Here is a 16887-nt window from a genome sequence, read left to right as displayed (position 1 = left end):
TTTTACTCTGCCCATTACGGAGCTATTGAACTTAAACGAGGTCAAGACGTTCAAGAAGCAGCTTTAAGAAGAGAGTGTGTTTTATAGCGCACAAAGCAAATCGGCAATTGAAGCTTGAAATCCCAGTTAACAGCCATCTTGGACCTCATACCCACTTATGCTCACATAAACAGGACCACCAATTATTTCTAAAGGGGATTTGAGTTAACCATTATGCTAGATTGATGGAATTTTTAATAAGCTGTGTGATGAGTTCATGATAAAATTTGCTCATACATGCCTTGTAAAATGTGGTGTGAAATACCTTGATTAACGTTTTATCGCGACGATACTTACTGATTTTATCCTGCAGCACCTGAACGCTCTCCGTGAGGGTCTCCACCTCATGACTTAGCTCGTTGACATAGTTGAACAGGGCGAAATTTTCCTCCTCCTTCTTGATAAACTTTGCCACCAACCGATCAATGTCATCTTCCCCCGAAAATGCCATAATCCTCGACATAATCTGCTCGTACTCGGCGTACTGGCGCTCCAAATTTTCCAACATCTTTTGCCGCTTCTGAGCTTCCCGTTCCTCCAGTTCAGCATTCGATCGCCGTTGACCCTTGATACCGAGAAACTCTTGCAGTTTAGCATCGTGATCCAGCTTACGCTGCAGCTCCCGCATTTCCTGCACGTGGGCCGCCTTCTCCGAAGCCGCTTTATCTTTAAGAATCTGCAGCTTAGTGCAGAGTTCTTCCCGAGAGTCATACGCCGAGGTTGCTTGATCTATCAAATCCATCATATATCGCTTGCCTTCGTTCATTTTGTTAACCAACTTCTCCCACATTATGTTAAATGTGGCGCGTTCCTGCAGCATGTGATCTATCGTTTGACGGAGTTGAGCATTCTCGGCCATCGCCACACCTGCCTTCTTGTTCACAACGTCCAGTCGATTTTCTAGCTTGCGCACTGACTTCTGTGCCTTCGCTATGGTTTCATTGTAACGAATGTCCGTTACTTCGTTTTTACGAATTTCGGCAATCTCCCTATGTATCTTTTTGATGTGGTTTTCCAATTCCCGTAAACCTTCTTTCTTGGCTCTCAGGTTAGCGTGGGCGTTTTCTTGTCGCTCATAAGTTGACTCCAGCACCGATTCCAGTTCGTTCTCGCGCTTCGAGTGGACACCGTTTTCTTCACAATCCAGTTGTAGCTGTAGCTGTTGCTTGTCGCGTTCTAGCAATCGCACACTGGCCCGGAACTTGCGCATCGAATTGCCTTTGAGCTCCTGGAAGGCGGCCCGTTCGTTTTCCAGGGTTCTGAGTTGTTTGTGCAGCTTTTGGCTTTCCGCTTCGGCTAGTTGCTCCATCTCGTACTGCTCGGCGGCGCCGACTTCCGAGGACATCTTCTGCTGGCTGGACATGGTTAGTGGGAGATTGCTTTAGGTCTAAAATAAATCGAATAAATAAAATGATTTTCTATGAATTTATTATTTCTATGATATGAATTCAATTGTTGGAGAGTATAGAGTATGATTGAAATGTACATATATTGAAATTGAAATGTTTGAATATGTGAAAAATTAGTTGAGAATGTGTTCATTGAGAAACTTGTGTTTGGGTTAATTTCTAGAAAATAATATCATTTTCTGTGTTTATTTACCAAAATTGAAACATTGAAGATTTTTCTAAAAACTTTCTTTTGAGATTGTAAATAACTGATGTTGAAATTAATTGTTTTTTTTTTTTTTTATCGAAAAGTCGACCAAAGAAAATTTATTCACAAGTAATGAAATCGATCAATTTATCACAATTTTTCAAGCGTTTGGAATTTTTCAATAAAAACATTAAAGTATAATAACATTTGTGATTTCAAAATTCATTAAACTTATTTTATAATTTTTCGCATATTTTTTAGTTTTAATAATTTTTAATTTCAGTCATTTTTATCGTTTTTGAGTTTTTACATTTTTTTTTTTGAAATTATTTTTTTTAAATGACTAGTTTGTTATTCAAAACTGTTACAATTCATGACGGTCATTTTTGTCATTTTTGCCCTTTTTGTCCTTTTTTTCCTTTTTGTCCTTTTCGTCCTTTTCGTCCTTTTTGTCATTTTTGTCCTTTTTGTCCTTTTTGCCCTTTTTGTCCTTTTTGTCTTTTTTGTCCTTTTTGTCCTTTTTGTCCTTTTTGTCTTTTTTGTCCTTTTTGTCCTTTTTGTCCTTTTTGTCCTTTTTGTTCTTTTTGTCATTTTTGCGCTTTTTGTCATTATTGTCATTTGTGTCATTTTTGTCATTTTTGTCATTTTTGTCATTTTTGTCATTTTTGTCATTTTTGTCATTTTTGTCATTTTTGTCATTTTTGTCATTTTTGTCATTTTTGTCATTTTTGTCATTTTTGTCATTTTTGTCATTTTTGTCATTTTTGTGATTTTTGTGATTTTTGTGATTTTTGTGATTTTTGTGATTTTTGTCATTTTTGTCATTTTTGTCATTTTTGTCATTTTTGTCATTTTTGTCATTTTTGTCATTTTTGTCATTTTTGTCATTTTTGTCATTTTTGTCATTTTTGTCATTTTTGTCATTTTTGTCATTTTTGTCATTTTTGTCATTTTTGTCATTTTTGTCATTTTTGACATTTATGACAATTTTGTCATTTTTGTCATTTTTATCATTTTTGTCATTTTTGTCATTTTTGTCATTTTTGTCATTTTTGTCATTTTTGTCATTTTTGTCATTTTTGTCATTTTTGTCATTTTTGTCATTTTTGTCATTTTTGTCATTTTTGTCATTTTTGTCATTTTTGTCATTTTTGTCATTTTTGTCATTTTTGTCATTTTTGTCATTTTTGTAATTTTTGTCATTTTCGTCATTTTTGTCATTTTTGTCATTTTTGTCATTTTGTCATTTTTGTCATTTTTGTCATTTTTGTCATTTTTGTCATTTTTGTCATTTTTGTCATTTTTGTCATTTTTGTCATTTTTGTCATTTTTGTCATTTTTGTCATTTTTGTCATTTTTGTCATTTTTGTCATTTTTGTCATTTTTGTCATTTTTGTCATTTTCGTCATTTTTGTCATTTTTGTCATTTTTGTCATTTTTGTCATTTTTGTCATTTTTGTCATTTTTGTCATTTTTGTCATTTTTGTCATTTTTGTCATTTTTGTCATTTTTGTCATTTTTGTCATTTTGTCATTTTTGTCACTTTTGTCATTTTTGTTTTATTTGTTATTTTTTTACAATTTTGTCAATTTTGACAATTTTGACGATTTTAACAATTTTGACAATTTTGACAATTTTGACAATTTCGACATTTTTGACAATTTTGACAATTTTGACAATTTTGACAATTTTGACAATTTTGACAATTTTGACAATTTTGACAATTTTGACAATTTTGACAATTTTGACAATTTTAACAATTTTGACAATTTTGACAATTTCGACAATTTTGAAAATTTTGACAATTTTGACAATTTTGAAAATTTTGACAATTTTGACAATTTTGACAATTTTGACAATTTTGACAATTTTGACAATTTTGACAATTTTGACAATTTTGACAATTTTGACAATTTTGACAATTTTGACAATTTTGACAATTTTGACAATTTTGACAATTTTGACAATTTTGACAATTTTGACAATTTTGACAATTTTGACAATTTTGACAATTTTGACAATTTTGACAATTTTGACAATTTTGACAATTTTGACACAATTTTGACAATTTTGACAATTTGGCAGTTTTGACAATTTTGACAATTTTGACAATTTTGACAATTTTGACAATTTTGACAATTTTGACAATTTTGACAATTTTGACAATGTTGACAATTTTGACAATTTTGGCAATTTTGACAATTTTGACAATTATGACAGTTTTGACAATTTTGACAATTTTGACAATTTTGACAATTTTGACAATTTTGACAATTTTGACAATTTTGACAATTTTGACAATGTTGACAATTTTGACAATTTTGGCAATTTTGACAATTTTGACAATTATGACAGTTTTGACAATTTTGACAATTTTGACAATTTTGACAATTTTGACAATTTTGACAATTTTGACAATTTTGACAATTTTGACAATTTTGACAATGTTGACAATTTTGAAAATTTTGACAATTTTGACAATTTTGAAAATTATGACAATTTCCACAATTTTGACAATTTTGACAATTTTGACAATTTTGACAGTTTTGACAATTTTGACAATTTCGAGAATTTTGACAATTTTGACAATTTTGACAATTTCGACAATTTTGACAATTTTGACAATTTTGACAATTTTGACAATTTTGACAATTTTGACAATTTTGACAATTTTGACAATTTTGACAATTTTGACAATTTTGACAATTTTGACAATTTTGACAATTTTGACAATTTTGACAATTTTGACAATTTTGACAATTTTGACAATTTTGACAATTTTGACAATTTTGACAATTTTGACAATTTTGACAATTTTGACAATTTTGACAATTTTGACAATTTTGACAATTTTGACAATTTTGAAAATTTTGAAAATTTTGAAAATTTTGACAATTTTGACAATTTTGACAATTTTGACAATTTTGACAATTTTGACAATTTTGACAATTTTGACAATTTTGACAATTTTGACAATTTTGACAATTTTGACAATTTTGACAATTTTGACAATTTTGACAATTTTGACAATTTTGACAATTTTGACAATTTTGACAATTTTGACAATTTTGACAATTTTGACAATTTTGACAATTTTGACAATTTTGACAATTTTGACAATTTTGACAATTTTGACAATTTTGACAATTTTGACAATTTTGACAATTTTGACAATTTTGACAATTTTGACAATTTTGACAATTTTGACAATTTTGACAATTTTGACAATTTTGACAATTTTGACAATTTTGACAATTTTGACAATTTTGACAATTTTGACAATTTTGACAATTTTGACATTTTTGACAATTTTGACAATTTTGACAATTTTGACAATTTTGACAATTTTGACAATTTTGATAATTTTGATAATTTTGACAATTTTGACAATTTTGACAATTTTTACAATTTTGACAAATCAACGATATACTCAAATGACAAAGCTTTCTACTTAAAATTCTTTTTTCTAGTTATTCTGTTTTAATTTTTTTAGGAACACTCCATTTCAAAAATAAATGGACATTACTCATGACATTTCACCCACTAGCGTTCTTGGATTCGAAATTTTCAAATAACTCTTACAGCAAAAACATTCTGTGCTTCTTGAAGAAGATGATTCAACGGGTTCGGGAATGTATAGTTTTCACATTTAATGATTTTTATAACCTTTGAAATAAGTGGCAGAAAATGTTAAAATGTCTTTAAAAACTGAACATTTTTGTTAAGTAAACTCCAAACTTACCCACAGGATGTAAATTAAGTCAAATTCAAATTCTTTAAATGTATTTTTGTAGATGTACAAAAAACTTTCCAAATAAAGTACATGGTTGTTGGTTCACGTTTTTTTGCGTCGTAACGTCACGAAAAAAGGTACATTTGATTAGTTGTCCCTTAACTTACAATTTGAAAGCCTGTCAAACTTTTTGATCATCAAGATATTGGCGAGAGCTTTCCAAAATTTAGCAGTTTCGAAAATCGGTCCAGCCGTTCCCGAGATGCACCTGCGCAAAGTTCCGTCGTCACGTCACGCTGTTCTCAAAACCAGTGCTAAATATGATTCCATTTTGAGTGAGTGTTGTTCAGCGAAATATTTCCTTAAGAGAATTTCTAAATTGGCTCAAAAACCATTAGCAGACTTGGTTGCACAGGAAAAACGAAAATGATGTTGATTTTTTAGTACAAATTATTCAATTTTCCCATAAATACAAGCCTGGAAGTTCAAATTTACTCATGTAAACGTTACCTAAAAATTCTGCAAAAATCATGGATTAGTTTAATACCAAAACGAAGCCTTAGGGGCCATTCAGATACCACGTGGACAGAAAAATGAGATTTTAGACCCCCTCCTCCCCCTCCGTGGACAAGCGTGGACATTTGGCTAACCCCTACCCCCCTCCCCGGATGTCCACGTGGACACATTTGAAAAAGTTTTTATTTTAAATATCTATAATTTGACAGTTAGAAAACATCACTTTTTGCCTTTTTGTTATAGAAATGTAAACCCAAATTGATTCATTATAAGAGCATGTCAGTCTTACAGAGAGTTGATTTTTTTTTAAGTGGACTGGAAAACGTGGGTAAAATGGAAATCCCACCCAAAAGACTGCAGAATAACCTATCGTTATAAGTGAAATTTTAGAGAAAAAACCTGTTAAAAAGTCGTCACGCTACGCTGGAATGTGTCTAATAAGTCAAAATGCGATAGTAAAAAATCAATTTTCAGTTAACATTTATGGAAACAAAATCGGCTGACAAACTTTCAAGTCATTTGTTATTCGAGAGCAAAAATCAAATTTGTCTTTTCTTTTGGTAATTTTTAACACCAAGAAATCTATGGCAAAAATGACAGAAGTTTCAAAAATGACACAAATGCATATAAGGAAAACTATTGTCATTTTTAAATTTTTCTTTTATGTTATTGTCGTTTTTTCTGTTATTATCGTCTTTTTTGTTTCGATTTTTTTAAATTTTGTAGATTTTGTCATTATTTTCATCTTTGTCATTTTTATATATTTTATCTTTATTGTACTTTTTTTATTTTTGTCATTTATCATTTTCATCTTTTTTTTTGTAATTTTTGTTATTTTTATTATTTTTATAATTTTCGTCATTTTTATTAGTTTTGTAATTTGTGTAAATTGTGTCATGTTTGTCATTTTTGTCATTTTCTCGATTGTGTATTTTTTTCAGTTTTGTCATTTTTTCATATTTATAATTTTTCTTTATTTTCCATAGTCTTTATTTTCCATTTTCCTCATTTTTATAGTTTTCATATTTTTGTCATTTTTATGGTTTTTCCATAATTTTATCATTTTCGTTGGTTAACAATTTTTTTTTTTTTAAATAATAGTCATCTCATGTTTATTTCTCCTTTTTGTCATTTCTGTCGACTTTGCCATTTTTTCGTTTTTAAAGTTTTTTTAATAGTATTATTTTTGTCATTTTTATATTTTTGGAATTCTTGTCTTTTTTTGAAAATTTCGTTACTTTTGTCATTTTTATAAATTTGATCATTTCAGCCATACTTGTCATATTTGTCATGTTTAGCATTTTTTTTTTAAATTTTTGTCATTTTTAAAATTTTTTTTTAAATTTCGGCATTTTTGTGTTCTTTGTCATTTTTAATCACAATATGGCTCACAACAACTACTTGGTTGGATAATTTTTCTGTATCAAAGCAATCGAAAGTTTCCTTTTCCGCGGTTACCGTGGTTGCAGTGAGCAATAAATTCTTCTGAATTCTTATTTTCACACCTTCTAAATTAAACATTCTGTAACGGTCCGTAGTAGACAATGTGGTAATATCCGTAGAATCATAATTTGTTCATGTTGACATGCTACAGGTTTTACTTGGAGTTGATCTCTTTGTAAGTGAAATGGAAAACGTCGGTAAAATGGAAATTCCAACGAAAGGACTGTAGAATAACTTATCGTTATTATGACATTAATAAAACAAAAAAAGGGGAAATTTTAAGAGAAAAAACCTTTCTAAAAGTCGTCACGCTACGCTAGAATGTGTTTTATGAGTCACAAGTTCTCTTAATAAAAATCAGTTTTCAGTAAATATGTATTGAAACAAAATCGGATCTTGACAAACTTTCAAGACAAGAAAAAAATTCAAACTTGTCAAATTCATTTAATTTTGATAGAAATCGATGAGAGTAATGACAAAAGTTTCAAAAATGACAAACAAGGAAAATTATTGTAATTTTTTATTCTTTAGTTTTTCGTTATTGTCGTTTTTTTTTTGTTATTTTTGTTCTTTGTTTTTGAATTTTTTTAATTTTTGGTAATTTTTTTCGATTTTTTTTTTCATTTTTGTCATTTTTGTTGATTTTGTCATTTTTGTCGTTATGTAACTTTTATCCTTTTTATCTATTTTATCTTTTTTGTACTTTTTTTTGGTTGTTTTTCTCATTTATCTATTTTATCTGTTTTGTCATAACGAATATGAAAAAAGACATAAATGAAAACAATTACACAATCGAAAAAAATACGAAAAAAAGACAAACATGACACAAATGACAAAAATGGAAAAAATGACAAACGGCAAATTATAATAAAGATAAAATAACAAAATTTTGTCGATTTTATCATTTTCGTCGATTTGGCATTTCTGTTTTTTGAAAATCTGATTGTTTGTTTGATTTATTAATTTGGTTATTTTTGTCATTTTTTTTTAAATTTTATCATTTCAGCTATATTTGTCATTTATCATTTTGAAAATATTGTCATTTTAATCATATTTTTTTTAAATTGCTGCATTTTTGTGTTCTTTGTTATTTTCAGTCCGGGTATGATTTGTGAGCCTACATGGTTGAATAACTCTACTATATCAAAGCAATCAAAAGTTTCCTTTTCCACGATAACCGTGGTTGATATGAAGCAATCGACTGGTTTAATTCAGTTATTTTTAAATTTTTATTGTTTTACATTTGTAAAATTCTGTAATTTTTGAAATTATTGTTATTGTAGTGTTATTTTCCAAAACCTGGTCTTGTTTATTTTATTTAATTTTTTATTCTATTATTTTTGGTTTTTAATGTAATAAGTTTGTATGTTCAGGACCACACCTGCGGAAAATTTAAAACTATTCTAATAAATAAAAAATTTAAAAATCCTCCTAATCTTTGAAATAGCTATTCAACACTTGGTTTGAAGCGAGTTGTGATTTATATGATAAAGCCCTTCTAAACTCATACGATGTGCCCTAAGGAAGCCATTTAGAACCAGTAACGTTCCTAATCTATTCGCTTTTCGATGGCCCAATAGGTATCAACGTTGAAGTAACTTCAATGAAGTTATAACAAACGAGCATCATGGAGGTGTGACGCATATATTTCGGGATAGTTCATTAACCGGAGGTCGGATTTCTGGTACATACAGCAGCATAGCGTTCAAGATACTACCGAATTTTTAAGCCTTCATTTAACCATTCTCAATTCACCTCAGCACAGCTGCTAACTAATTGAAACTGATACCGCACAATCACCCTCTCGGAGAGATAAATTACTTAGACAAAGTTCATTCCGCCCACTACTTTAGTTAGGGGCCGCTATGGGAAAATCATACTGTACTAGCACCTTGACATCCACCCCCTAGTCACACTCACTTTGCGCACCATATTGTTCGTCGTTTCGAGGTGACAATGACTTTCGTCGCTTGAGGTGCAAAATACAATTACCGTTAATTACCTTTCTAATGAATGCTACTTTTTTTCCCTACTCTTCTCTCGATTAGATAGGTTGAACCCAAGAAGAAGTTCACAGCCCACCCAACTACTTACTGACTCTCTATACGCATGAATGAAGTGTCTCGGAGAATGCCAGGGTGGAACGCGGGCCGTAAGAAGAGATTTATTGTTTTCAAGGCCTAGCTGTCGCAATTTTTTTTTCTCTGGCTGTCGTCTAGCTTCAGACTTACCTTGCCCAGACAGTAGGCGCTGCTGCTGCTGATCTCGCGTTCTTTGATTGACGATTTCACCTTTCGGCTTACTTAGATGGGTAGATGGATAGATGAATGAATAGGAGGATGCAATTGTTCCTCAAACTCTGATGCGAGTGAATCGAAAAAAAACTCCAAAGGAGTGCCTTCGAAGATTAGTGGAATGAAAAAAAAAGCTGGGGAAAACACCTCAATGAAAGTTTTTTGCTGCTGCCTTTCTCATTTAAAGTGCACCTTTGCAACACGGAGATTGTGACGAAACTGAATCAGTTTGTTCGGTGAAACAATTTTCCGATTGATTTGGGGGCCGCCCGTCGGCCGGGAGGTTTTTTTTCCCCTATGGTTCTTGTTGTGGCGCGGCGCCGCCACACTGTTTGATCAATTGGATCACCGAAGAGCCGTTGAAGGGGCTTGCCTACCTTTGACGGTGAAAAAGTTTCGTGGTGTTGCCATTGGCAACCTATTAGATTTTTCGCGGCTTTTTTTCTTCTTTCTACCGCAATATCGCGATGCACTTTCAATTTAGCTTCCGATTTTAAATAAATATAAAAATGGAAACTTCACAATTTGAAATTTTATACTTCAGTCCGATTCAAATCAGATTGGATATTCAGATACAGTATTGAGAATCAAAATCAGGATTCAGAAGCCAGATGCTTGATGGAATTCCAATTTTCTAAAATCGATAAAAATGAGAAAAAAAAAATGACAAACATGACAAAAATGACAAAAATGACAAAAATGACAAAAATGACAAAAATGACAAAAATGACAAAAATGACAAAAATGACAAAAATGACAAAAATGACAAAAATGACAAAAATGACAAAAATGACAAAAATGACAAAAATGACAAAAATGACAAAAATGACAAAAATGACAAAAATGACAAAAATGACAAAAATGACAAAAATGACAAAAATGACAAAAATGACAAAAATGACAAAAATGACAAAAATGACAAAAATGACAAAAATGACAAAAATGACAAAAATGACAAAAATGACAAAAATGACAAAAATGACAAAAATGACAAAAATGACAAAAATGACAAAAATGACAAAAATGACAAAAATGACAAAAATGACAAAAATGACAAAAATGACAAAAATGACAAAAATGACAAAAATGACAAAAATGACAAAAATGACAAAAATGACAAAAATGACAAAAATGACAAAAATGACAAAAATGACAAAAATGACAAAAATGACAAAAATGACAAAAATGACAAAAATGACAAAAATGACAAAAATGACAAAAATGACAAAAATGACAAAAATGACAAAAATGACAAAAATGACATAAATAACAAAAATAACAAAAATAACAAAAATAACAAAAATAACAAAAATGACAGAAATGACAAAAATGACAAAAATGACAAAAATGACAAAAATGACAAAAATGACAAAAATGACAAAAATGACAAAAATGACAAAAATGACAAAAATGACAAAAATGACAAAAATGACAAAAATGACAAAAATGACAAAAATGACAAAAATGACAAAAATGACAAAAATGACAAAAATGACAAAAATGACAAAAATGACAAAAATGACAAAAATGACAAAAATGACAAAAATGACAAAAATGACAAAAATGACAAAAATGACAAAAATGACAAAAATGACAAAAATGACAAAAATGACAAAAATGACAAAAATGACAAAAATGACAAAAATGACAAAAATGACAAAAATGACAAAAATGACAAAAATGACAAAAATGACAAAAATGACAAAAATGACAAAAATGACAAAAATGACAAAAATGACAAAAATGACAAAAATGACAAAAATGACAAAAATGACAAAAATGACAAAAATGACAAAAATGACAAAAATGACAAAAATGACAAAAATGACAAAAATGACAAAAATGACAAAAATGACAAAAATGACAAAAATGACAAAAATGACAAAAATGACAAAAATGACAAAAATGACAAAAATGACAAAAATGACAAAAATGACAAAAATGACAAAAATGACAAAAATGACAAAAATGACAAAAAGGACAAAAATGACAAAAAGGACAAAAATGACAAAAATGACAAAAATGACAAAAATGTCAAAAATGACAAAAATGACAAAAATGACAAAAATGACAAAAATTTTCGGGATCTGCAATAAGAAAAAAAACTATTTAGACAATAATCATTTTGTTTGGTGCCAAAATTTGAAACAAAAAAGATTTTTTTTTCTGGTTATTTTCTAGTGACAGAATTAGGCGACGAACCCATTATTTCATGTGTTCGGAAAAACTTGTCATAGGATGTGGATGACTAGTGGACTAGTGGATGACCCGAAGAAAGCCATCAATCACTGTCGGTGGCGACAAAAACGATTTGAGTACCATATTATTGGACCGCAAATCAGGCTCCAGATTGAAACCAGCTGATGACAAGGTCAGCACGCGATTTTTCCTTTTGAACCGTGACAACCATGTGGATGAATGAAGTCTCGTTTTTTAATCCAAACGCGTCAATTTCTATGCGCATTAATAGACCATTTTGATGACAATAGTTTAGTTCCAGTCGGCTAGGTTAGGTAATTTTCGGAATCCAAATTACTGGTTACCGGCTATTGCTGCCGCTCTGGTGTTTGTTATTGTTTCGTTATTTCGTGAAGTGAGAGCGTGAAAAATGTTCGCGTGAGACACCTTTGCTGCCTGCCCCGATAGATGATGACCGCTTAAATTGCATAATTTTCACGCATCAACTCATGTACGAAGGGGTTGTTTGATTGAAGCTTTCCGAAAATACATATAGACAGTCCAATCTCTCCACTGAACTGTAATTGACAACTTCTTTGCGTGTCACCGCGCCACCTTGGATCAAGTTTTTCACAGCATGGCCAACTTTGAAGAGGCGTCAATCGCGTAAACTTGTAGCAGTCTAGGTCCTCAAAATTTAGGGCTTTTCCTCGGTTTCCAAATGGACGGTGCGCAGGGTTTGTGAGGTTAGGAAATGTTACGGTGCCACTGTGCCAAGCCAATCATACGGTTGTTTTTGAACAGTGTGTGACATGTCAGTTTGGAGTCGGCGAAACGAACGCATGGTTACCTACTCTCATTTACGGTGTGGGAAAATCATTAACTTTTGACACTCGCCGAGCACGGGGCGCAAAGAGAAATTTTTCGAGTTTGTGAAAATTAATTGAGGAAGACGTTTCCTCACTGAGTAACACTAAAATTAAAGACTTTGCATCTAATAACAACTTGCCTCTTTAAATAAGAACCATCACCAACAGTGATTAAAAGTGCAACGCATAGTAGGTAAAGCCCTAAAATAAAAGTGCGGCAGACTGTCATCGCGGAGTTCCAATCGAACTGTCAAAAGTCGTTCCAATCGAGCATAACCATTTTTACCATTTCAAATTCGTGGCAGGTATTGCAATCCTGTGTGACTGTGAATTTCAATTTTTTGATTGAAATTAATCAAGAATGCAGAGAAAATTCATTGGAGCAAAACGGAAAGAAGCACTTAATTTTTGTTTTAACAATTGACATAACGGAGAACAAATTAAATAATATTCACAAAACGAAAATCATCTTCACAATCTGCGACACAGTTGCACATCAACAAGAAGTCATGTGAATGTTTTCGTTATTGGCAGTGTTGAAAGGATTACAGAAGCTTTTTCAGTGCTGCCGAATCGGTGAGAAATTCAGTCTGCCGCACTTTTACTGTAGGGCTTTAATAGTAGGCGCTCTGACTGACTTGACCAAGTTGCAGCTCATTCACATGGAAAACTCTAGTACCTCAATTTAACCTCCAAAACTGGTAACATACAATTTTTACACAATAAAACGACGAACGCAGAAAGACCTTCCATGAAACCTCCGAGCGCGAAGTAGGTAGTTATTGTGTGTGATGGCTGGTGGTCTTGGCCCGGAGCTGCAGAGGAAAAGAAAAACCGTTTAAAGAGCACGGCGCGGCAACAGCAACAACAATTAGTTTGTCGGATTGTTGCACCATATCAAATTTTAAGTTAGTAAACAAATCAACACCACTGCATCGGCCAGCACCTGGTCGATGCATTCGAGTGAGCTTGCTGCGCTGCAGGCAGACTTTGTAGAACATGAGCTAGAGCTACCTATTTAGCTGGGATGCAATCGCGGCGTAAAATTAACCGCGAACAGAACAAAAAATTTGTTTTCGTTCTGGTAACCGATGCTTATGACAAATTAATTACTATTAACTGACATCAGTGGCAAAACGTCAAGGCATCAAGAACAACAGCAGGTAATTTTACAAGGACGCAAAAAACACTAAATTATTTAACTTTAAAAAAAGTACTATGAAGCTGAAGAATGTTTGACCGAATATTTAGGGACACTAGGCCGAATTGTCATAATGGGTGGCAACTTTAGTTTTGGAATTTTTCGAGGCCCCAATACTTCTCCTCTTTTCGCCAGTATTTTTTGTTTTGTTTATGTTTGCCCAGTTTTGCTCAAAATCCCACCGAAACAAATAGCGTTTCGCGAGCGCGCTATACTGTTCTACGAACTGCACAAAAATCTCGGCAAAAAGTATACAGTACAACATTTTAAAAGTGAAAATGTGGCGGCTTCCACTGTTTACCATATTCTAAAACCCCCAACAACTACCCGCAAGCAAGGTAGTGGCAGACCAGCGAAAATTATGGACGCAAAGGACTTCGTTCTCTTTCTCGTGCATTCTTCAACAAGGATGCACTGAGCCAGCGGGATGCTGCCAAAAAGTTCAATTGTTCTCACTAGTACAAGACATTGACTTTGACATTGAAAAAAGTTGGAATTAAGTGCCGAAAGAAGACAAGAGCCCCAGAATACACTGAGGATCAGATTTCGACTCTTAAATCCCAATGCCACTGGATGATAAAAAATTATTCCGGAAAATGTTTTGTTTAGGACGACGAAAGTTACTTCCCCTTTTTCGGAGACGCACATCCTCGGAAACGATTGATACTATTCCAACGATAGTTCTACTACATCTCCGAACATTAAATACAAGTTCAAACATAAGTTTGAACAGAAAGTGATGCTGTACTTCGGCATTTCCGAAAGAGAGATTTCTAAGCCATGGTTCAAGCCGTCTGGTTTGGTTATCAATCAAGATGTGTACCAGAATGAATGTTTGAAGAAAATTTGGTTGCCGTTTCTACACAAACATCATGCAGATGGACAATACGGGTTTGGGCGGAAAATATGTCAAAATGAGAATCTGGATTCAATTCTCATTTCAAATGTTGATTTTCAAAATTAGTTTGGTACCATAATGCACAACGCAACAAGTCAATGTAGGGTCATGGTAGAGAAGATCTGAAACAGTAAAATAATTCTTTAGGTGCATGCGACCCATAAAGTTTCAGGTAGAAATAAGAAGAATACAAATGGCAGATATCATTGATGAAAGGTATAATGAGTGAAACATGGAACAATCTTACCAAAGTCCCTCGTTTGTTCTCCTCTACGGAGCGGTCTTTTCACATTTTAGAAGCGTTTTTTTCGGGAATCTGAGCTTAATTTGGGATCACATCTTTAAAATGCGATTTCAGGGCTTAAGAAGCGTTTTTTCAGGATTCAGAGCTTAAGTCGGGATCACAACCTTAAAATGCATTTTCTGGCCTTTAGAAGCGTTTTTCCGGGATTCTGAGCTTAATTTGAGATCACAACTTCAAAATAGTTTTCGGGTCTTTAGAAGCGTTTTTCAGGGATTCGAAGCTCAATTTTGGATCATTCACAATTTTAAAACGCGTTTTCTGACTTCAAGAAGTGTTTTTTTGGGATTATGAGCTTAATTCAGAATCACAACTTGACAAAAATGACAAAAATGATAAAAATGACAAAAATGACAAAAATGACAAAAATGACAAAAATGACAAAAATGACAAAAATGACAAAAATGACAAAAATGACAAAAATGACAAAAATGACAAAAATGACAAAAATGACAAAAATGACAAAAATGACAAAAATGACAAAAATGACAAAAATGACAAAAATGACAAAAATGACAAAAATGACAAAAATGACAAAAATGACAAAAATGACAAAAATGACAAAAATGACAAAAATGACAAAAATGACAAAAATGACAAAAATGACAAAAATGACAAAAATGACAAAAATGACAAACATGACAAACATGACAAAAATGACAAAAATGACAAAAATGACAAAAATGACAAAAATGACAAAAATGACAAAAATGACAAAAATGACAAAAATGACAAAAATGACAAAAATGACAAAAATGACAAAAATGACAAAAATGACAAAAATGACAAAAATGACAAAAATGACAAAAATGACAAAAATGACAAAAATGACAAAAATGACAAAAATGACAAAAATGACAAAAATGACAAAAATGACAAAAATGACAAAAATGACAAAAATGACAAAAATGACAAAAATGACAAAAATGACAAAAATGACAAAAATGACAAAAATGACAAAAATGACAAAAATGACAAAAATGACAAAAATGACAAAAATGACAAAAATGACAAAAATGACAAAAATGACAAAAATGACAAAAATGACAAAAATGACAAAAATGACAAAAATGACAAAAATGACAAAAATGACAAAAATGACAAAAATGACAAAAATGACAAAAATGACAAAAATGACAAAAATGACAAAAATGACAAAAATGACAAAAATGACAAAAATGACAAAAATGACAAAAATGACAAAAATGACAAAAATGACAAAAATGACAAAAATGACAAAAATGACAAAAATGACAAAAATGACAAAAATGACAAAAATGACAAAAATGACAAAAATGACAAAAATGACAAAAATGACAAAAATGACAAAAATGACAAAAATGACAAAAATGACAAAAATGACAAAAATGACAAAAATGACAAAAATGACAAAAATGACAAAAATAGGTTGTTGAAGGTTCGGTTCCAACGCCAAATGTGTTCAAAGATTTGGTTTCTGTTACTAGCAAAGCGTGCATTTGCGTATCCAAAATCGTAATAGTAATGACGATTTTGGTAAACCATTTAAAGATTTTTCCTTTCGCTCGCTGGTTGGAATCAAGAAGAGTTAGTTAGTCTAAGGTAGGGCGGCGCCAAACTGACTGGTCCAAACTTGAACACTCTCGCGGACCGCGCTTTACATTAAGCGAGAAAAAAGCAGCAATGATTTTACGAGCTCAATAAAATCAAAATTGGCCTTACCTTGTTTGGGGAGTGTGCAGTCCACTAATTGGTTCGTAATTGGTTTTCAACAAAACAGTACCCTTTTGCGAATTATGGACACAAAAAAGTGGCTTTGAGCTGGGCCGTTTGAGATCTT

At 31.7% G+C, this 16887-nt stretch overlaps 1 protein-coding gene across 1 annotated transcript in view; it reads right to left on the bottom strand.

The window, feature by feature from the left end:
- Positions 1 to 9883, bottom strand: part of LOC129753997 (outer dynein arm-docking complex subunit 1-like) — a 41528-nt gene extending 31645 nt beyond the window's left edge. Inside the window, exons 1-2 of the mRNA XM_055749852.1 lie at positions 9559 to 9883; positions 277 to 1426 (exon numbers count right to left, since the gene is read on the bottom strand). Of these exons, the coding sequence (XP_055605827.1) occupies positions 277 to 1402 (1126 nt within the window). The 5' untranslated portion in view covers positions 1403 to 1426; positions 9559 to 9883. The remainder of the gene's footprint in view (positions 1 to 276; positions 1427 to 9558) is intronic.
- Between the last annotated feature and the right edge of the window lie 7004 nt (positions 9884 to 16887).

This window comes from Uranotaenia lowii, chromosome 3 (assembly GCF_029784155.1).
Source record: "Uranotaenia lowii strain MFRU-FL chromosome 3, ASM2978415v1, whole genome shotgun sequence".
Lineage (NCBI taxonomy): Eukaryota > Metazoa > Arthropoda > Insecta > Diptera > Culicidae > Uranotaenia > Uranotaenia lowii.
Note: the sequence above shows the minus strand (reverse complement) of the source record. Positions and strands in the feature narration are given on the sequence as shown.